The sequence below is a fragment of the Protopterus annectens genome, chromosome 17.part0, assembly GCF_019279795.1.
Source record: "Protopterus annectens isolate FY-2018-M chromosome 17.part0, PAN1.0, whole genome shotgun sequence".
Taxonomy (NCBI): Eukaryota; Metazoa; Chordata; order Ceratodontiformes; family Protopteridae; genus Protopterus; species Protopterus annectens.
Window position 1 is genome coordinate 829055253 of NC_056751.1, and position 23700 is coordinate 829078952.

Genomic DNA, 23700 nt, shown 5'->3' on the forward strand with positions numbered 1-23700 from the left:
ACGTAGATGTAGTTGTAAATTTGGAAGTTAAAGAGAGCGCTTATGATTTTGAAAATAGAAACCAATAGAGAACGATTGACACTAGTAGAAGTAACAATATGACATTTGATTGTAGTTTTATTACTACATTTAATTCATATAGTACTACTATCAAGTACATTATATATAAAAATTGGGACCTACTAAAATGTGACAAAAATTTGTCTACATTATTTAACAACTATCCTAAAATTATTTATAGGAAAGGTAGAAATTTATCGAAATGTTGGAATGTTTACCTGTAATAGTTGTAGTATGTGCCAACATATGGCTACAGTTATAAAATTTTGTATAAATGACAAATACTATTACACTAAATATAAAGTAAATTGTAATTCAAAATTAGTTGTTTATTTCACTTCATGTACACTTTGTAAAGCATTCTACATAGGGAAAACGGAACGTCGTTTCCGAGATCGAGTATATGAACATAATTATGCTATTGTTAATGGCAAACTAGAAAATGCTTTAGCAAAACACGTTACACTCTTTGCTGGCCATAAATTTAAATTTAGGATCATTGACCAAGTTCAATTCGATTTAAGAGGTGGACCATTAAATTTAGTGTTAGAAGATCAAGAATTAACATGGCAAATCAGAACGAATGCTTTCCAAGACCCTGGTCTTAATGACCATTGTAACATAGCATGTCTTTTAAAATTGAGGAACTTGAATAGGTGATTGTTTAAAACACATTCATATATATTTTTAAAGTTTTTAAGTAGTTTCTAACACTAAGTAATTAAATAATTAAAAAATATAATTATTTTTAGATTCATTATTATGTATTAATTTTTAGGGAAGATAAATGTATGGTGTATTGTTTAAGACATTACATGGCACTACTTTGTAACGAAACATGGATTACTGTTCCGTGTAGTAAATAGAGTTTCCGATCACATGTTTGTTAAAATGTATAAATAAGGTGGAAGAAAATTGTGTGTTTTTAATCTGAAGAAGTTGTCCCAAAGAGGACGACGAAAAGCGCTTCATTTTATGGAAATAAATTCAACATTATTTATTTGACAATAGTTTGAGTAGTACGTGCTTCCTAGCCTTTTTGTTTTTCTCGAGTTACAAAGTTTAGTAGTTCGTTTTTTAACATACCATTTTTATAGGAGCAGCGCTAAGTACCATTGTCATGATCTTAAACCTTCCACCAGAAAAAGTTTGTGTTCAACGAAAACAGGTCCTGAACCTGCTCCCAAGAGAAAAAAAAACAGTTTCAGTGGTACTCAAATTGTTAGGAGCAATGGTGGCAGCAGTGATTGCGATTCCTTTAGGTTGGATGCATATGCGTGTACTGCAAAAGCTACTGTTCACGCAATGGTCTTTTCAAGAACTTCCAATGTCACACAAAATCATCATAAATTCATGCAAGAAGGACCTTCAGTGGTGGCTGACATCTCACCAAGTAACTGTAGGTCACCCCTTTGTTCTACCCTCTCTTGTAGCCATGGTGACCACTGGCGCCTCCCTGATAGGGTGGGGGGGGCATTATCAGGGAAGAACAGCCCAAGGCACGTGGAGGAAATATGAGGTTCATCTGCATATCAGTGTCCTGGAGTTGAGAGCGGTACTTCTAGCATTGCAGTCCTTTCAAGATGCTCTCTGTCTGGGAACCATTGCAATTCAGACAGAATATGTCAGTGGTCTGGTACGTAAACAAGCAAGGAGGAACCAGATTTTATCCCCTGTGTCGAGAAGCCCTGAGAGTATGGCAGTGGGCAACTTCCACCCAGCGCTTTCTGATAGCAATGCACATTCCAGGGAGATCCAGTGTGATAGCCAACAAATTGAGCAGGGCAATTCTATTGCCTCATGAGTGATCCCTAAAGGAAGAAGTAGCGGAAAGGATATTCCGCAGATGGCCAGCCTTGCTGTGATCTCTTTGCAACTCCAACAAACACAAAATGCAGCAGCTACTTTGCCCTAATCCCCCTTCCAGGGGATGTCCCAAGGGATGCACTTGTACACAATTGGCCCCGGGTCTCCTTTATGCCTTCCCTCCTTTCTCTCTGATACCCAAAGTTTTACAGAAAGCTCTGGAAAGGACCATCATTTTAGTAGCTCCTTACTGGCCTCATCAAATTTGGTTCCCCTTCCTCCAGCCTCATCTTTTGGAAGAATCTTGGATTCTGGACCCAGTTCCAGATCTTCTGACTCATTCATCAGGGGTCTTCATCCTACTCCTTCAGTCCCTCAAACTGACAGCTTGGCTGCTCCAATTCCAAACATAGCCAGGATTCACAACCTCTCAGCTGCAGCTCAGCATATTTTAATATCCTCTCATAAATCATCTACCAGGAAGTTATATCTTAGTAAATGGAAAAGGTTTTCTGTATGGGCATTTCAGAACAATATTGACCCATACCTGGCTTCAGTTTCATCCATTCTAGAGTTTTTGACTAAACTTTTCAATGAAGGGGCAGCTGCATCAACCGTTAGAGTTCAGTTGGAAGCAATTTCTAACTTTCATCTCGGTGACCAGGGTTCTAATGTCACATAGACTCTCTAAAGCCTTTCTCAAGGGGTACTGTTCATTTGAGATCACCCTTCAAAGCTCCAGCAGTGCCATGTAATCTAAATTTTGTTCTTTCCCAAATAATCCTACCCCCTTTCGAACCAGCCTCATCTTGTGACTTGAAATATATGTCACGGAAAACCATATTTTTAATAGCTATTACTTCTGCTTGGAGGGTTTCAGAGTTACAGGCCTTGTCCATTAAAAACCCCCTTATTTGATTTTTCATAATGACAGTCTCTCACTTAGAACGAGTCCATCATTTTTACCTAATTTGCTCAGAGACAAATCTCAAGCAATCTATTGAATTGCATGTATTTTTCCCTAAATACACTAATAAGATGGAACATATGCTGCACAAACTTGATGTTCACAGACAACTTCGATTCTATTTAGAGAGGACCAAACATTTCAGGAAAACAGAACACCTCTTTGTCGCCTTTTCAGAGTCTAAAAAAGGTGCTCCAGTGGTGAAAACCACATTATCAAAATGGTCATCAGATTGTATTTCCCTCAGTTACAGTTCAGTGAATACACCGTTACAACAAAAGATAAAGACCCACTCTACTAGAGCTGTATCTACTTCATCAGCCTTTACTGCTAAATTACCATTAGATACTATTGGTGCAGCAGCTACTTGGTCAAGGCCTCATACCTTCATCACTCATTACAAAGTAGACAACTCCTCCAGGGACAGGGCTTCCTTTGGTTCCACTGTCCTGAAGAACATCCTCCCATGAGCCACCCGAGAAAAATGGTGCTTGGGACACTACCCATCAGTAAGAATGAACGGCGAGAGACAACTTCACATAAAGAAGTTATGTACTCTCCATAACATTCCATGCGAGTTGTTTATCTCCCCTTCATTCTTATGTCCCACCCTTCAACCCCCATCCAGACTTCTTGAGGACCATGAATTCAAGTATGTCATGGCTGTATTGTCTCTTGTACTAAGATTAGAAAAATATATAGATATTAGGAGTGGCATATGATATATTAGCAGCAAACAAGATAGGAGGATAGCACTAGGGCATCATAGGCTAAGGGAGTAGGCCTCGAACTGGTTGAAGACCTCGAGCTTTTGTATCTGGCCAAGTCAGAGCAGAGGATCCGCTCCAAACCCATCAGTAAGAATGAGGACAAGATGAACAACTCGCATGGAACATTATAGTGAGTACATAACTTCTTTTTTTAGATGGATGGGGAGCCTTTCCATAGTGGCAGGGATCATTTGGGACACATCTGTCTTTACCGGATGTTCCGTTTATGTCACAAGCAAAGTTCAGTTCCATGGATCTAGTTTCTGGTACTGTTTGTTTTGTGCATGTGCAATTTATCCATCAGGGTTGGGTATGAGGAAGCCCTGTGAGCCAGGCAAAGACCCCTTTTCATCATCCTGTATGAGACTAAATACAGAGACAGAGCCTTTATGCATTCAGTGTAGGACAGGGTATTCATACCCTGAGTTCTCCTGGTGCGGAACCTTTTGGGCTTTCCAGCTGTTGCAAGTGTTAGGATAGATAAATGCCAGAGGGGGCATTCTATTCAATAATAGGGTACGGACCGAGTAGAGTGGTATTATAACTTCCTTGGGCCTAGATGCCATACCCTTTCATATGATTTTGGCAGCATGTAAGGATTTTCGTATTATTTTAGCTACATGTTTGTTGAAAGCCAGATTGTAGTCTACATATGTTCCTAGATCCCTTACTACTGGGTTGACTTTTAGGGATGTCTTATTGATGGAGTAATTAACTTGGGTTGACAGTTTCCTAAAGGGCATTACAGTGCATTTTTTTTGCATTGAGTTTTAGGCCATGGCTTTGACACCAGTTATTTGTCTCTGTTAAACCCACTTGCAAGATGTTTGTGTCTCGGGGGAAATCTATATTAGTTCCCAATTTTTCAGTCATCTGTGAACTTGTTTGGCCAGGGGGTTTACAGTTGGCCTTGACGTTTGAGAAGTAGATGCCAAACTGGAGTGAACCTAGCACGGACCCCTGGGGTTACTCCACTGGTGACCAGTCTGTTGGTGAAGGTGGTCTTACCTATCCTGACTTATTGCATCCTGTGAACCGGTTGGCAATCCAGCAAGTTTTGTAAGGGTTTATGCCTAGCTCGGAGACCTTGTCAACAATGCCTGAGTGGGGTATTATATCAGATACCTTGGCCTGGTCAGGATATGCAGTATGCATTGTTTTACTCTTGGTCTTTGCCTTGTTGACCCTCTCAAAGAAGTCTACCAGGTTAAGTAGGCATGACCTTCCTTTAACAAAGCCAAACTGGGATAGGGACTAATGTCTGTAGATACCATTCATCACCAGTTCAGCACACTGTACTACCTCTAAGGTTTCAGACATTGATGAAGAAGGCCTTCTGATTGTTCTTGGCCTGCTAGGCTATCCTGACCTCGTAGTTGGCTTTGTTTAATTGTATAAAAGAGCACTTGTCTTTAAGGGAGTTCCTTTTCCTGATTTTGGCCATGAATTTCTTCCTTTATTATATACCCTGTTTAGGTGAGGATTCCACTAGTAAAGCTTGTTTTGCTTTTTATTTCTAGTAGGTTTTGCAGCCTCTATGCAGCAATTCACATGTTTGTATAGTGACTCTGTGAATAATTCTGGATAGGTAGATCTGTGGTCTCTGGGCTTGGGGAGCCTTGAATTTTGACAAACTGTCACTTAATAGGATGTACTTTGCCTTTAAATAGTTACTAACTGTTAGCGGTTTAGGTGGATTTTCTGGGTTTATTTTTACTTTGAGACAGCTTTGTGATCTACCTCACTAGTGAGGGAATGACACTTGGGGGGGAGGGGGGCAACACTCTCATGTTGATAGGTGCTACAATCCAGTGTGTTAGTTAATGCTTCAATCAGAGGGTCAGTCTGTTCTAGGCTGTTTATGTTAATACAGTCAGGGGAGTGTTGTGCCTGTGCGTTTGAGGTAGTGTACGTTTCCCATTCTATAGAGGGGGTGGTTAAAGTCACCTATGAGTAGGGTGTTTGGTTGAATGATGAATACCTGTTGCAGGTTTAGATAAGTCTCTGCATTTTTCATCTCTTCGCTCATCACAGACCAAGTTCAAGTACCCCTCAGTACCAGAATTTCTGTGTTTTGTTTTTTTGCGGGTGTATAGTAGTGTTCATTTTTTCTAAATGGGATTTGTATAGTGAGTGATAGCTTGTTTTAGGTTAGGTATCACATTTGGTGTGTTTTGGTATACTGCATAGCATAGTGTTTTTTTTTCTGATTTGAAGTTTTCTGAGTGTTTGGTATTTTTATTGTGATATTTTGTTTTGTAATAGTGCACTTAGAGTGTTGATGTGTTTAGTTTATTTTTTTGTTTTTGTTGTTTTCCAAACACGTGCCCCCCTATTTGAAAGAGAGAGAGAGTGGCTTTTATTTGTGTATGTGTGTGCATACATACAATACACACACACACACACACACACACACACACACACACACACAAACAAAAGGCATGTATATATTCAGCAAAATCTTCTGCCTGCATTGTAGAGTATGATATAAACACCTCAAGTATTCATATATTACATTACTTGCAATAGGGATGTGTGTGTTGTGGTTAGATTTAGTTTTCTGGGTATTGTATCATTGTTGCATTTTTGTTTTAGTGCAATTTGATTTTTGTATTTTTATGGCTTGGTTTGTTTTGTTAGGATGTTGTACTCAACTTCTATCTGAATAAGTATTTATTAGTCACATTTCACATAATTGTGTTGGATGATTTATTCACACACTGATTTTTTTTTTATGATACTTTCCCCATTAGAGTTTATAGCTTCGTTTGTTTACTTCCTTTCCCTCAAACAATGGGAATCAATGTATATTTCTTCAAGTATGTAGTAGACAAATTTCAAAAATTGGAAATTTAGCATGAAAAATTAAAGGTATAAGCTGTTTTGCTTAAGACTTTGTGTTGGATTTGCTATTATTTTGTTATAATCTGCTACAGTGGTATTTATGAAAACTAAGATATACTGCTGAGTAACTGCTGTTATAGGAATGTAAGTGACTTGTATTTTTTATATTGTTTTGGAACTATTTTTAGATTTCAAACTTTTGTAATTAAAATATCACTGATTGGGCAAAATATCAGTGATTGTTTAAAACTGAATAAAAGTAGCTAAAGATTGCACCATCCAAAGAATGTTTATATGTAAATGACACTATCAACCAAGGGGGATTTCTTCATATGTGTATTTTTTCCGACCTCTCTTGGAGGGCCATGGTGAGGATAAATTTAAATTTGTATGTGTGTATATGCGCTCGTACAAGTGCACGTACCAAGTAGCTAAGAACACGGTGACATTGTCATTTGAAGATATAATTAACTTGTAGAAATATTTTTAAACAAAAATGTCAGTCAGGACTGTTCTCCTGTCTTTTGGCTCCCTGTGTGTAGGGCTTCTTGGCCAGTGTTGTTTGTAGTATACATTAAGTTGTTCTAACTTTTTTTTTAAGTGGCAGAGTCTGTATACATTCAGAAGGTGATTTTGTACATTGGATCCAGCCAAACACCACCTCCAGGTATATAAAGGAGTGAATTTTTTCCTTTACTAGCTTGCATTTCTTGGCACTTATAGATGAGCGGTGCATGGCCTGAGTGTGGCATGTTTTATAAAAAGCCTTGCTTTTGTGTGATTTGCTGTCAAGCTGTGAAGGCAAAAAAGTGCGTTACCCATAGCAACTCTTGTGCTTTTCAGAATCATTATTGTGGCTAGAACATGACATAACTACCGTGTACAAGAGCACACTTACTTTCTGTCATTTATTTTAACGGTGACCTCTTCAGGCAACCTTGGTTTTGGGTGCTTTATAAAGATGATGAAAAAAAGTTATTTGAAATTCTTCTGTCTGAGTAGTGTCATGGCTGAAGTAAAGTGCAGTGTCTTTGGAAAAAAAAATACCAAGCCTTTTCCCCTTATTAATCACGTAGTAAAGTAGCAGTTTGCAATCTGTTTTGTTAAACAGAATAAAAATCACAGAAAACTCACTGGAGCTGTTTTCCATTTCCCTTCTTAACTCTTTAACATAAGTACGTTTGCAAGCAGTATGATTCAATTAACGTTGCAGATTTAGCACATTCTTACTTTCCATATTTTCTTTGCATCATCAGTATTTACATTTAACAGTATTTTGTTTCTGTCTTGTTTCCTGCTAACCCCCTCCTCTATTGTTCCTGCTATATTTTAGCATGTATGTCATCTCACATGTGTTTAAATGCAGTTAATTCCCTCCCTGTCTCAGTTTACATCTCATTTTCCTGTATTTCTTGCCTAATGTTCAGTACATTTCATTGAGTTAATTTAGTTTTTGACTTCCATTTTCTAGTGATTACTTTTTTTGGATGACAATGTCTGTAAACTCATTTTGGTCTTTGTGTACCTTGGCACTTACAATGTTAGTAGCTTAAATAATTTCCTTTATTATGGCTACTTATTCACCAGTATTTGCACAAAATTGTTTTATAAAGAGTTTTTAAAAATGTGTCAAATTTTTACACTCCCAGAAAACATGTTCACTATTTGGGTCCACTATGAATAATTGCATCTTGCTTAAAAGACATACAATTACTCAAAAGCAGAACTTCTAAAACTTTTGGAAGTTATGAGTTAAAACAGTGTCACCCTCACTGTTGCAAAACACAAAAAAATGTTGTATGTAAGCTAGCCCCCAAACCCTCGGAAGTATATGCACAAAGTCTGAGATTACGCAGACTTGGAGAAGAGGATGAAAGTGACCTTTGTGTAGCAGTAGTGGGCCTAACTACATTTCCTGTGCTTGTTTTATTGTCCAGATTTGTAATCTTGGTTTTAAAATCTCTTAGTTTTTAACTGTCTTCTATTTGGTTTCCTCTCCACTGTCTTTAGTTACCAGTGCTGTTTACTTTTTAATTCAAATGCACAGATGCCAATATAAGTAGGGATACTGCTGGACTAACTCCTATGAAGGTACAAAATTCACTGCTATTGCTTGTATTGACTTCATTTATTTTATATCCAGAGAATATTTGAAATCTTAATATTTTAAAAAAATAGGGATAGGTTAGTTTTGTCCAGTACAGCGAAATGTCATCAGTAAACACAGTTTCTCCTCTTATCCATACCAGCTGTGTCCCTGAATTTGTGAACCTCTTAGCTTTCTAGCCAAGAACCCCAATTAAAATGCAGACAACAAAGGGGAGGGGGTGTGTGCAACCCTGCCTAGTTCCTTTGCTCAAACAAATCCATCTGAAAGTGACCAGCACTTTTATTATTGCCTCTGATCCTTCATATATTTTCATATCTAACCCATTTTTTATTTATTCTTTTAATTTGCAAATCCTGCCATTGCGATGCTCTTGAAGTCCCAGCAGAGACCCTGTCAAACGCGTTCTTACCATCTAGGCTTACTAATAATGGTTTATAATTGTGATCAAAGTTCTGTCATCCATTGTTTTATTAATGTGTTTGAACATCTGCCTCCCTTCTTCAATGACACATTACCAAAATTGATTGACAAGAATCACAGTTATTTTGCCGTTCTCCTAACCAGTATAGCCATGAAGATTTAGTAGTTATGGTTCAAGATTGAAGTTGGCATATATGATGTAGGGTGTGCTGCACTTTTCCAAGTTTGTTTCAGAAGAGTACTTCTCAAATACAATTTAACTGTACATGCCAACTTTGTATTTGTTTCTTGCCACCTAGCTTCAGGATTCTATGGGGATGGCCTCTATTCCTGGAAATGTTCCTGTTGACTGATTATGCATTACAATTTTTATTTAATCCTTGTATATATGCACTGCAATCTTCTCTGCTGCGGCTGTTGGCATGTTCAGATAACTTATTTCCATTTGCTTTTTTTTTAAATAAGAACCATCTTTATTAAATTATTATTGGATGACATAGGCCAAGTTACATTTATATAAATGAAAGTAAGCCATAGTGACACAGTTTCAGTTGCAAACATTATACGTACCAAACCGTGCCAACCTAACTGTAGCTACAAACATTATACATCACTTTTAACATATCGTCATTGTTAGTCAGCCATTGCATAGCTCATTCACATCGTGCCTTCTCTTAAACCTTGTTCCTCCTCTGCATGTAGTGATCCCATTTTTCCTATGTAATTTGCAAGACATTTCCAGGAAAATATTCTAAATCTAGATTTTATTGCATATTTGGGAGACATTTTTATTTATTTATATCCATATAATACACACGCGCGCACACACGTGTGTGTGTGTGTGTGTGTGTGTGTGTGTGTGTGTATGTGTATATATATAAATATATATATATATATATATATATATATATATATATATGTGTGTGTGTGTGTGTGTGTGTGTGTGTGTGTATGTATGTATGTATGTGTATATATATATATATATATATATATATAGATATAGATATAGATATATGTATATATATGTATATGTAATATATCTTCCCCATTGTTTCTTTGTGAATTGCTAATCTAATCTTTGCAATCCTTCCTAACCTCCTCTGATTGATTCTTATAGTTGTCATGCAATACTTTATATGCTGTACTAATTGTTCCTTTCTTAACAGCAACTTCTTTTCTAGATTCTGCTAAAAAAGATCTACCAGTGATGGTCTTTGATTTAGCCCCCTCCATTTCTTTCTCTCTGCCTATACCCTGATATCAATCCTTGATATGGAAAGCAATCTGTAGCCTGCAGTCCAAATAGGTTCTTGGTGTCTTACTATTCTAATACCTTTCCCTCTGTAGTTATTTACTCCCAATGCCTTGGTTTCTTTGCCAGTTTTCTCCAATATATTCTCACCCCCACTTGCCTATTGTCTGTATCCCTAATTGCAGTCCTCCCAATTGGAAGAATCTCCCTTCTCCATTAGCGTGTTGGATTAGTTCTTAGAAGACCTTCTCCTTCTTCATGAATATAATATTTTGCATGGTTATTGTTCTCTTTTTAAAGGTCTGCATCGAAAATCCCAGTCCCTCCCCTTTACTTGAGCTATCTCCCTGTTTCATCATAATTTCTTTCCACTTTGAATTATAGTTTTCTGCTTGTGCTATGTATAAGAGCCTTAACTGTGTTGTTCTGAAATACCCCTTCAGCTTGGATAATCCCAATCAGCCCTGTTCTGTTGGAAGAATAAGTTTATTCTGCTTGATTCCTGCTGTCTTCCCCTCCCGGATAAAATCCTTCAGCTGTTTATTAATTGCTATCCACAACTTCTCTGGTTGATAAAAAATTGCCTGACCAGTGTATAAGACTAAAAGGACTAAAAACATTTTAACTATCGAGATCCAAATAACAGGGTTTCCATTTTTCTCAGTTTTTGTGTCATCTTTTGTTTGGTCTCCTCCCAGATATCCTTAGCTGCTACACCGGTATCATTTTTAAATCATACTCCTAAATACTTCATTTTATCATGTCACCATAAGTATGGATATTGCTGAATCAATTCATATGTGGGTACATAATTTAAAGCTTTTGTTTTTGTTTTAGCTTCATTAATTTTTTTTATTCTGAAACAGTTTGAAACTGTCTCAATATGTTCCACAGCACTGTAATGTCCCTTTCTGGTTTTGTTTGGTATAAAATGTCATTTGCAGATAGAGCCAGTCTTTCTTGACTAACATATCAATTATATCCTTGAATTTCTGAGTCCCTTATTTATTTTGCCAATGGTTCTAAATATAATGCAAGTAACAAAGGGGAGAGATGACATCCCTGCCTGGTTTCTCTGCTCAAGCAGAGAGCATCAGAGAGGACCCCACCCACTTTAATTTTTGCATCTGATCCGTTGTATATTCTCCTAATCAGCCTTATAATTTTATCAGGGAATGCAAATGCTTTCATTGCTCTGATCATAAAATCACTGTTTACTCTGTCAGATGCATTTTCTGCATCAAGACCCACCAGCACCAGTGGTATTTTCTTACATTCTGTTTCCCTCTGGATCATTACTGTTCTGTTTATGTTGTTAAATATTTGCCTCCCCTCCATAAAACTACATTATTCCATATCTGTCAATTTTGGCATCACTTTTGCCATTCTTTTAACCCTTATAGACGTTAAACACTTTATAATCATGATTTAGTAAGTATTGAAATGGACCTGTATGAAGCAGGATCTGTACCTTCTTTAGGTATTACAGCTACTACTGCTTTCTTCCAGGATGTTGGTACTTCTCCTCCTCCTTTTAAAATACTGTTAAATAAATATTTTTTTCCCTCCTAGCTTCCAAACTTCCACATGAATACCATCTTTTCCTGGGGTACTTTCCTGTAGATTGGTTATACATCACCATTTTTATCTCCTCTCCTCCTATCTTAACTCTTAGTAATTGAGCCTCCTCTCCCTCTAGCCTTGGCATATTTCTTTCTTTCATAAACATTTCCATTTGTACATTTTCTTGATTTCCATATTTCTCTGCTCTAGAGTTGTTTATATAAAAAAAAAACAGTTGCTTAACAGTCTTTCTAAACGTATGCATAATAATAAGGTAATTCCTTTATTTTCTGTTTAACATTACCTTTTCTTGTTCTGTAGATTCCTCCTATTTTGCAGTACTTTAGTATTTGTCAGTCCCTCTAAATAATTCATTACTTCATAACCATATCTCCCTTTCTTTTATTTCCACTTTAATTTTGTCCCACTCCCTAGCTATATTTTCAGAAGTTGTTTCTATCTTCTCTAATAACACCCGAATAATTTCCAATACCCATTCCTTAAATTCTGCTCTTTTCAACAGATAGGTGGGAATGCCCAAGTGTCTCGTTTATATTTCATTACCCTGTGTTTTTATTTTACAGGATAAAAAGAAAACCCACTGGAGCCACCATGACCGGTTAAAACTTAAACACACAAATAAGCACTTTCGAGCATTAGCTCTTCATCAGATCTAAAAAAAACAGTTAAAATCAACCATATTTAAACAAATAGCAACCAATTAGAATCAATAGCAGAACCTATGCCCCTTCAATAAGGGTTTTAAAGGCATACAAGCATTTAACCCAGGTGTATGATTAGCTTGCATTTCAGTGATCCATTTCAACTCAGCTAGTTCAGTACTATGTACAGTGTCAACCCCCTCATACTCACTTTTTGAATGTATAGTACCATAAACTGAAATCTATGCTCTTTATTTCAATATGTTGATGTAGAGCGTTACTTTTCAAACATAATCTGATGTTACTCATATGTTGCAATATACGTTGTTTTAACATTCTATTAGTCTTCCCAACATAGAATGCTTGGCATGATATGCAGTCAGCTAAATACACCACATTTTTAGTTCTGCAGTCTGCATGTAATCTAGATGTATACTCCCTACCAGACAGAGGGTCTACAAAGATGTTATTTTATTTGATATAATGACATGCCTTGCATTTCTTACATTTAAAAGGTCCCAACTTTTTCCTGTGTGTTGTGGACTTGTTTTTATTTTAGTTATTATTGGCACATGATCTGAAATAGTTTTTGGGTGCACGTCAAGACCTTCAGTTAAATGCACGTTTGTGTGAAATGTAAATTCTGTGTAGCCTAGCCCAGTTTTTGTATCTTGGGGAGTAGTAAGTAAATTCACTCTGAATTCCTAGTACTGAATTCACATCTTCTATACCAAATATTTTCATAAATTTCTTTATAAATCTACCCTCCTTTGTTATATTTCCCTTTCTGGGCCCCCCCAGACGCATCTTCACTGGTGCAAATCAAATTCCAATCCCCACCTATAAGTAATAGTCCTTGCTGAAAACTGATTATTTCTCCCCAACTTTTCTTTAGCTCCATTATAGCAATTTTTGGTGGAATATAAATACATGCCAGTGTAATCCTCCTCCCTTTGCCAGTAGTCCCTTAGTACTACAAATCTACAATTATTGTTTTTTTCCCTCTTCTATTACTATTGGAGTACCTTTTGCAATTAATATTAAGTATGCCTCTCTTCCTTTGCCCCTTGTATTCCGCTGCATAACCATCCTGAAAACCTTTCTTTATCTAATTCACATGTTCAGTTCTTTCCAAGTGTGTCTCCTGTAGCATAACTATTTGCACTCTACTTTTTTTATATAGTTCGCTACTCTTTCCTTTTTTTATTTATCTGTGAGACCATTAACGTTTAAGGACATTATAGAAGGAATTGTATTCTTGAGGGATTATTATTCCCACCTATTATGTTTAACAGCTTTTTTAAGTGTTTAGTTCTAGCTTTTGTGTTACATGCATGCACTGTTTGGCAGGTTAATCTTTTATACAGTTGTTGCTTGTCATCTCCATTTGAGCCTATGTCACATCTTGCAGATTTTATTTTTCTTTTATTTAAAACCCTGAAAAATACACGCGCACACACACACACACACACACACACACACACACACACCCGCACCCCTACCTAATATCCCCTAAAACCTACTAACTTAACACACCAAGTTCTGTACATCTTCAAACACTGAAGTTGTACCCCCTAATAGGAGCAAAAGTGCCAAACAGACAGCCACACACAGACTCGAGCTAAACAAAGAAAGATTATCCATGCTAGGTTGTGCGGTAGAGCCTGTGATTCTCTTAAGTACTGTCTGGTTTTGCTTCATCTTTATAGCTCTCCCAGCTGGAAAACACATAAATGCTTTCAGAAAACATTTTGTCCAAGCCATTTTTCTGTATCATATTGTCTGCTAGTGACATGAGAACCTAATATAGGACTGTTTACTAGAAAAAAAGACCTTATATTCAATATTCTTTTTCATTTATTTGCTTTCTGTTAAAACTTGTTACTATACAAAGCTATTGACCTTATCCCAGTCATCCCACATGCAGAGATGAGAAAACGCGCAGTACTTTTTCTTTTGTCTTCTTTTTTCATTGCAGTGCCTACATTTCTTAAAACTGAACAAGGAAAAAGGGAGTAGGGAGAAACAAAAAGAATAAACAGAAGCATATTTTTACATTAGTATCTCCATTACACTTAAAAATAACTAAAAAAACTTTATAACATGCAGAGAAAATCACACACCATTTTAATAATACTGTTTAAAAAATTGTTTTACTTGCAGTTAACTATCTCCTAAATATTTTCCCAAACATTAATGACATAAAGTAGGGCATATGCTGTAATTCCCCTACAAGTTTAACAAAGTCCAAGAAAGTCCAACATTTCCAGATTTTCTTGTTCTATTCCTGTTTTTCATCTCCCAAATACTGTGTCTGCTTCATCTCTAGTACTGTCTTTCGGCTTTTCCCGGTTATGGGTCGCCACAGCGGAACTCCGGTCTGCTAATGATTGGCAGTAGATTTTTACGTGCTGGCTTGCCGGGCCTAACGCACAACCTTCAATGAAGGAAGGCCCATTCACGCATATCGACACACAGAAGACGCTCTAACTGAGAATCAAATGTGCAACGTCTAACTGTGAGGCGACAATGCTACCGCAGCACCACCACCGCAGTATATCTGTGCTTCATCTCTAGTGCACTCTCAATTCTTTTAGTCAACTCCTGTGCTTTTTTCCCCTCTCTCATGCAATTTCCATTGAAACACTAGGGAAAGATTCACTGTGGTCTTTATTACCAGAAGAACAGGAAGCAGAATCTCCTCCTGTTTCACAGCTCACTTTTTTGTTAGACAAACTTTTTTATTTCTTCCTTAGCATGTACTTCATCAAAAAAAATTTTTTTTTCCCTTCAGGGTAAAGGTTTTGAAGATGGCTCAGGACAGCAGTTTAAATCTCATGCCTGCTTCTCGACATTCCCTATGTAATGGAATAAATTTATTCCTCTTCATTCTCCACAAACACACTGCTGTCTCCCACTATTACTACTTTGTCCTTCTGCCACAGTTTTTGTCAGAATCAACTCCTTCTGGTAAGATTGCATCTTTACTATTAAAGGTCTAGGTTGTTTTCTCATAGCCAGATTTGGCATGTACACACGGTGTGCCATTTCAATGAACAATTTCTGTTGTGGTTGCTTATTTGTGCTTTCATGAAATTAATACGGTCTGTTCCTTCCAGCTTCCTTGGACAGCAGAAAATCTCAGGTTCTCTGTGCTGTGTCCTCCAATTCTATTATTTTTTGAAAAGTCTCTTCTTGGTCAGTCTCACATTCAGCCAGCCTTTTCTTCATTTCGACCTCTGAGTTTTGCAGTTTTATCATCTCATATAGTGTCTGTTTAAGCTTTTTCCATTTTTCCAGCCTTTTATTGTTTAAGTTGATTTACTCCATCAATGTTTAATTTATTTTAGTCAGGTCTGTGTGCAATTGCTTTATACTTTCCTCAATGTTACTGGAAGTCATGCCTGGAGCTTGTACTTCTTTTTGCTGAACAGCTACTGTACTTTTCCCAGTCAGTGTTTTTTCATCACCTTTTGTAGATGATTTTCCTTCAGGTCCTTTGCATTTCTTTTTTCCTGGCATCCAGACAGTGCACTTATTATTTAGTTACTGAAATCTACTCAGACGTCCAGGTCCACTGTCTTTCTGCAATATTCTGTTTTCACAGTGGGAGAACCAGAATTAAGCTGTTACTCAGTGTGCAACCATCTTGGAAGTCCCATTTCCATTTGCTCTTTATCCCGATTTCCCAATTCCTCTTCTTTGTCAGAGTTCTCATAGGAGTATCTGTATTAATATTTCCAGTATTTCTTACAGGTATCTAGCCATTTTCCTTGTCCTAGAATCCCTGAGTTTAATTACTGATCTTTCCACTATATATTACCAAAGTCTTTGAGCTAACAGTTTCAGTCCTGTAGGATTACTGTCAAAATGCTTTGTTTATTTCCTGTGCATCTATACTTGGTTATATTGTCTAAATATTGTTTTATTTTTTCCTTGGCTAAATGAATCTACTCCTCCTCCTCTTCCATGGGTTTTCACTTTTTATTTTTTAACATCTTTTATCTTTACATGGCCCTCTAAATAAACTCTTTTTTAAAGGCTCGAGACATATGGGAAAAGGTTATTTCTGCCATGTGTTTAAACTCCTAATTTCATCCCATCTCAGGCAGTGGGGTTCTTCTTTTGAATTGGATTCTGTCTTTCCTAAACTACATTGCAGTTTATAAGTAGGGAAACACTAATGTCTTTTGTTTTTGTTTCTCTGCAAACTCAGGGTGGTCATTATGGGAATTTAATGCGATAGTTATTGGATGAGTGTCTGTCCTTTCAATCATGTGTACATGCCCCTGTGGTATAAAATGTCTATCTTATCCGGCCCCATTACTCTGTCTTGGACAGTGGTGCTTTTACTCTTCCTGGTGTCCTCTTAATTGTGAGGCATACTTTAATGCATATATATTTTCTTACAAAAAAATCTAGTTAATATCAATAGAAATCTTTTACATTTGAGCATTTTTTTTCTTTCTTCTGTCACTATTGGTACACCTTTCGCTACAGTGTTCCTTTCTTTTTGTATTCTTGGCAGTGTGCTGAGTAGTGTTCCTGGAACCCTTTCTTTACTAAATTATAATGTTCACTTAGGTGCATATTTTGTATCATTATGTGTTCTTGGCATTTGTTACGTAAGACAGGATTATTATCTGAACTTGTAAGATCATTGGCGTTTAATTTTAGTATTTTTAGTACAGCCATTGTAAAATGTTAAAATTGTTTTCACCTTTTGATCCATAGCACATCAGCTTCCGTGTGTGTGTGTCTTTTCTGACTGGCATGAAAGATATTCTTCATGTTTCACTGTTGCAGTCATTACATTTGAGTTATCTGCTTGCAGATAGCCCTCAGTCGGCCTGATTAACAAAGTCTAGCGTCCTGCATCCGTTGCTGTCCCTTCTTCCATGACATCAGGTTGTCAGGGGTATAAAACATGCAGCCGACGCCATTACATCAGTCTTTCTTGCCGTGCGGTGCCCGAAGCAAAAACAGTTCGCAAGTGCCAGTCGGCCCACTCCTGAAATTTTCGTTTTCGAGTTTCAGAACCGAAGTCTTCAGCTAAAGCTATGTACCCCGTTGGGGAAACTTTTTCTTGCTCCTTACCGATGTCAGTAAAAGTTAATAATTGCATTACTTGTGGGAAGCAAATGCCTCATAAAGATTTTCATTCGTACTGTATTCCTCGGCTAGGCCTTTACTACGACGTACCTTGCTGTCGGTTTTGTGCTTTATTTAATCAGCTCACTATCCGTCGTCGGTATATTTTCGCCTCTAAATATTTCGGTTCTCTGTTTAATTATCCAGAAATGTTGTCGGTTAGCCATCCGACTACCGGGATTCTGAAAAAACACAAAGATAAAGACAGACAAGCCGCCAAGGTCCAAAATTGCCGACGACGCTTCTCCTAAGCCAGTTGCCAGTTTGCCGGTACTCAGTGAGGCGCTTTCGCAGCCCCTGGTACCCGCTACTTCTGATTCGCAGGCCTCTACTGAGACCCATTCGGAGTTTGGTATGCCACGAGATGCTTCATCTATGGAAGCTGCGGATGTCTCTACCTTGGATGGGTCCGGAGCCGCTGTGCAGGCACCAGCTTCTGAAGGTGTATTCAGGCCTACGGACTTGCATTTAAACCGAAGCCTCCTTCTTTACTTAGGCCTACATCTCGATCCATGTCTAAAAAAACCGACGCCTAGGCCACATGCTCAGGCCTCTATGCCTAAAAAACAAATGATAAGAATGGCTGAAGATCTAATAACTCTAATCGGGGGTAGCCAACCCCCCCTTCTAAGAGGCCTAGGACTGAAGTTGAATATGAATCTTCTGATCAGGATTCTGTTTGATTTCTTCTGATGATCTGGATTTGCCCTTATCTACTTATGAAGATTCTGATGCAGAGGACTCCATTCCCTCTGCTTCCCCTCCTGAGGATTTTTCTTTTGGGGAAACCTTACATACTCTAAGGGAGCATTTCTGGATTTTTCTGATTCAAAAAAGAGGCTTAGGGATTTCCTTCTCCTACCTCAGCATAGGCCTTTAGCTTTTCCTCCTCTACTGGACATTGTTGATGATGCTTTTTCGGAATCTAGTTTGGCCCCTGATTCCCTGTCTCCTGCTCCCAGAAAACCTGACAGATACTACAGGGTCCCTGCGTCCCACAAGTTCCTTTTTAAAAATCCTATTGCAGCTCCAGAGACTATTTCACAGGGGCCCAAGGGCATTAAGGCTTCTACTGCTAAAAATCCTACCCCTTCTGATAGAGACTCCAGGGTGCTGGATAGATGGGGTAAGAAGGTTTACACTTCTGCAGCCATGGCCATTAGGGCTTGAAACTGCCAGTTTCATATGTTAAAGTATCAGCAACATGTTATTGGACTGCTTAAACAGAAAATTATGTTGATTCCTGACTGTGTGGAAAATAAAGAATTACAGGATTTAATGTATTCTGCTGAACAAGTTGGAAAACAAACTTTGCAATGTGGTTTTGATTCATCAGAGACCTCTTGCAGGGCGGCTGTTACTGGGTCTGTGCTCAGAAGGCATGCTTAGCTTAAGGAACAATCTTTGCCTGATCATGTTAAAGCTAAATTGTTGGATGCTGCTTTAAATCAGGACAGCCTGTTTGGCAACAAGGTTGAGGAAGTTCTTAAAAAGATGGAAGATAAAGCTAAATCTATGCAAAGCGTTAAATATTTTTTACAAGTTCAGCCTCCTAGATTTAGTAGGCACTGGCCCTCTAAGAATTGGTCCTTTCCAGCCCCTTCCAGGTCTTCTCAAGCCAAACCCAGATGCAGCAAAAACCCCAGGTTTCAGTCCCAGGGGACACACAGAACTAACCAGTGGGGGGCCTCCACTTCCAAATCTGGGAGTAAGACCCCCCTCCTATGGTAAACTGTCTCACTGACTTTCTTTTAAAATTTCCAAGCACTTATCAACTGACTGCCTCTTTGTGGGGAAAGATTGCTCTTCATGCAAAGAATTGGGATCGCATTACCCAGGACAAATGGGTTTTAAATATAGTGTCCCAGGGATACAGATTTTACTTCCACACGTTGCCAATACCAAGCGGGTGGCAGGACCTACCCCCAAATCAGTGGGCAGAGGCCTAAAAACAAGTACTTTCTCTCTTAAGCATGGTGGCTATTCAGCTGGTACCAGAAGCGGAAAAGGGACAAGGTTTCTACTCGAGACTTTTCCTGGTACCCAGAAAAGACAATTCATGGTGTCCTATCCTGGACCTGTCTACTCTAAACACCTTTTTGGAGATTCCAAAATTCAAGATGCTGACTCTTCACCAGTTACTTCCTATGCTAGGCAAAGATGCCTGGTTGGCAACACTAGATTTAAAAGAAGCATACCTGCACATCCCAATCAGTTCTATGCACTGCCCTTTGGCTTCTCTACTGCACCCAGGGTATTCACAAAGTGCTTAGCTCCAGTTATTGCATTTTGAAGGCAAAGAAATATTCAAATATACCCATACCTGGACGATTGTCTAATTCAGGCAGAAAGCCAGGACATACTTTTGAATCATCTGGCCTTTGTACAAAGGGTCCTAACATGTCTGGGGTACACCATAAATGAAAAGAAATCACACCTGGTACCCTGTCAACAAATTATATTCCTAGGAGCAAGCTTGAATACTACTTCCCAGATAGCTTACTTCACGCCAGAGAAACAAATTCATTTGGCAACCTACTTCAAACAAGTGGCCACAAAAACCCTGCTATCTGCAAGACAAATACTGCAAGCCTTGGGGTTCATGGCCTCCTGCATTCTTCTAATTCCATATGCAAGACTGCATATGAGGAAACTACAGTGGTATCTAAAAAGCCTATAGTGTCAACATTTCCAAGACCTAGAAACAATGATTCCTATCGTTCCTTGCCTACGCCTAGAGTTCCTTTGGTAGGCAGAGGCCTGCCACCAAAACAAGGGAGTACCTTTCACACCAACCCCTGCTGCCCAAACCCTAACAGACACATCGGACTATGCATGGGGGGCTCACCTGGCAGGGAAATGCATTCAGGGCAAGTGGAACCCAAGTCAAATGCACCTGCATATCAATCGGAAAGAAATGTTAGCTGTACAGAATGCTCCGACAGCCTTCAAGGACCACATTCTTCCAGGGCAACTAATGGTAAAGACTGACAACACCACTGTTATGTGGTACATAAACAAGCAGGGGGGTACACATTCTTACCCCCCCTGCAGACTGGCCATGGCATTGTGGAACACAGCCTTGAGCTACCAAGTGCACCTACAGGCTCGATTCCTGCCAGGAAAATTAAATACACTGGCAGACGGACTAAGCAGAAACCTCATAGACCCACAAGAGTGGAAACTGGAACCTAGGATTTTCAACATGTTGACAAGCAAATGGGGGAGCCCAGATATAGACCTGTTTGCCTCCCCCCAGAACTACCAATTGGACAAATGTTGCACAAGGATTCCCCACAAACAAGCCTGGAAAGTGGATGCTCTGCCCTTCAGCTGAAAAAACCTATCAGTCTATGCCTTCACCCCTCTGCCTCTGCTCTCCAAAGTACTACTAAAAATCAAATGGGACAAACAAAGGATAATTTTGATTGCTCCAGACTGGCCATGCCAACACTGGTACCCCCTCCTGCGCAGTGTGTCACTGTTACCTCCTTGGCACCTGTCTCAGACTCCTTCCCTGCTGTCTCAGCAGGAGAACCAGGTTCTGCACCCTCAGCTTGCAACACTGAACCTTGCAGCCTGGCTAATTACTTAATTTCTCCTTTACCATCCCTCAGCAAACCTGTGATGGATATCATTTTAGAGGCAAGGAGGCCTAGTACTAGAAAATCTTATGCTGAAAAATGGAAAAGATTCTTTGCCTGGAACCAATCTCAAGGGATGAGCACAGCAGCGCCCAATTTACCTCAGATTTTGCAATACTTAACTGAGATGCTTCACAAGGGCCTGTCCTTTTCCTCCATTAAAATCCATGCCTCAGCCATTTCAGCTCATTATAACACAGAACCTCCCCTCTTCTCTCATCCACTGTTCAAGCAGTTCCTCAGAGAGGCCAAAAATTTGAGACCACCCAGGAGAACTCCTACCCCAGCCTGGGACCTTAACTTTGTTTTGGATAAACTCGCTCTACCTCCTTTTGAGCCAGCTGCTACTGCAGACTTAAAATTTCTTTCTTGGAAAACAGATTTCCTTTTAACAATTACTTCAGCTAGAAGGGTATCTGAATTACAGGCCCTTATGGCTGTGGAGCCTTTCATCATCTTTCATGCGGATAAGGTGTCCCTCGGAACCAATCCATCCTTCATGCCCAAGGTGGTATCCAGTGTGCCTCTTAATCAGTCCATTCATTTACCAACCTTCTTTCCCAATCCACAGAATAAAGGGGAACGGATACTGCATTCCTTAGATGTGCACAGACAGCTTAGATTCTACTTGGACAGGACTAAACCTCAAAGGAAATCTGAACAACTGCTGGTAGCATTTGCTGCAGGGGCAGAGGGGAAGGCTATTTCAAAGCAAACCATTTCTAAATGGATAAGCCATTGCATTCATTTCTGCTATAAGCACCATGGAAAACCTATCCCCCAGGGGATCAGACCTCACTCCACCAGGGCTGCATCTACCTCTACAGCCTTTTTCAGAGGCACCCCTACCAGGGACATCCTAGAAGCTGCTACCTGGAGTTCTGTACATACTTTCACCAAGCATTATCATTTGCAAATTTTCTCTAAATCCAGAGCTGGCTTTGCCACTGCAGTCTTGCAGGGCCTTATAGCTGGCCCTAATGCTATCTAAATTCCTCCTCCCAACCATAGCTTTGGGAATCTACCCAAATGTAATGACTGCAGCTGTGAAACACGAAGAACATAGTACAGTTGTGTACACTTACCATAAATGTAGATGTTCAAGTGTATTCACTGTTGCAGTCCTGGTTACCCTCCCTCCAGCCTCCTAACTTCTTTTGCCTATACCTCTACTTTCCTTTACTATGTTTAAAAGTCTTTTTGGTGTATTTGCTTTTTTTATTGGAGGTATATCTTTGTACTTTTATTTTTAATTGCTTCCCATTAGGGGGCACCTGACATCTGGGGCAAGAAAAAACTGATGTAATGGCGTTGGCTGCATGTTTTATACCCCTGACGAACTGACGTCATGGAAGAAGGGACAGCAACCGACGCAGGACCCGAGACTTTGTTAATCAGGCTGACTGAGGGCTACCTGCAAGCAGATAACCCAAATGTAATGACTGCAACAGTGAATACACTCGAACATCTACATTTATAGTAAGTGTACACAACTGTACTTTTCCTTTAATTTTTCAGCTTAACATTTCTTTTTAACTTCACTTTATATTTTTCCAGATGGAGCAACTGACTGCATCGTCAAGACAACGCACCATATAACCATAATTGTATACATTTTCAAGTACATAATACACGAAGGAGCAAGTACTTTAAATCTGTTGCTGCCACCATATGCATTACCTAATGCAAAAATCAGGGTTGCCTTGCTAAAGTAGAGGCTGATGCCTGTGCTTACCTTGAGGTAGTATTTCTATTCTGTTTCAACAATATCTCTCTCTTTTCCTCCCATGCGCAAGAAAAGAAGTTTCCGTACATTAAATTAATTTTACTACTTTAACTAGCTCTAAGATATCTTTATTTTATATAGTCATAGTTGCTACTGGAGTAGTGCACCCTATTAAATATTTATATTTCCTTTCTTTTGTTTGGTTTAATTTACAAGCAATTTTTACTTCATTGTCCTTTTAAGAGACTGTTGCTGAAACTCTTAAGGATCTCTCAAAAAGGGCACCCTCGATAAATTGTTATCTGTCCCATAACTGCGTACCTAGAATTTCCAGGTGCCTCAGCTTTCTTCTGTTTACCTCTGGCCTTCCAATAAAATTTGAGTTTCAAGCACGCTCCGCCATTTTGTAGAGTTTGCCCCCTCTAGCTTAGAAAACTACAGAGGTATAAAACATGAAAACATCACACTAGTAATTCTGTTAATGATTTTTTTCTTCACACCGTCTGCTTTTTGAACTAGTACAAGCAGGAAAATGCTTGTATATGTCTTGATTTATGTGCAACAGTCAATTTTTTATCTTGTATAAAATAATAAAACTTTTTTTTATTTTTTGTTAAAATACTCCACACTCACTCATGTAATGTGCCCTAGCAGTTTTGATATTATTACAGACTACATAGATTTACTATAGACTCCTACTTTACAGCATACAACAGTATGTAATG

The 23700-nt window shown here is 38.7% G+C and overlaps 1 protein-coding gene across 4 annotated transcripts in view; it reads left to right on the forward strand.

Annotated features, from left to right (window-relative positions):
• TMEM41B (transmembrane protein 41B) overlaps positions 1-23700 on the forward strand; it is a 415812-nt gene that overhangs the window by 234372 nt on the left and 157740 nt on the right. For 3 of the 4 annotated variants that reach the window (XM_044059302.1, XM_044059304.1, XM_044059301.1), the window contains one exon: positions 7049-7114. The exons of the other annotated variant lie outside the window; for it this stretch is intronic. In XM_044059302.1, coding sequence (XP_043915237.1) covers positions 7049-7114 — 66 coding nt within the window. The remainder of the gene's footprint in view (positions 1-7048; positions 7115-23700) is intronic. 4 annotated transcript variants of the gene reach the window in all.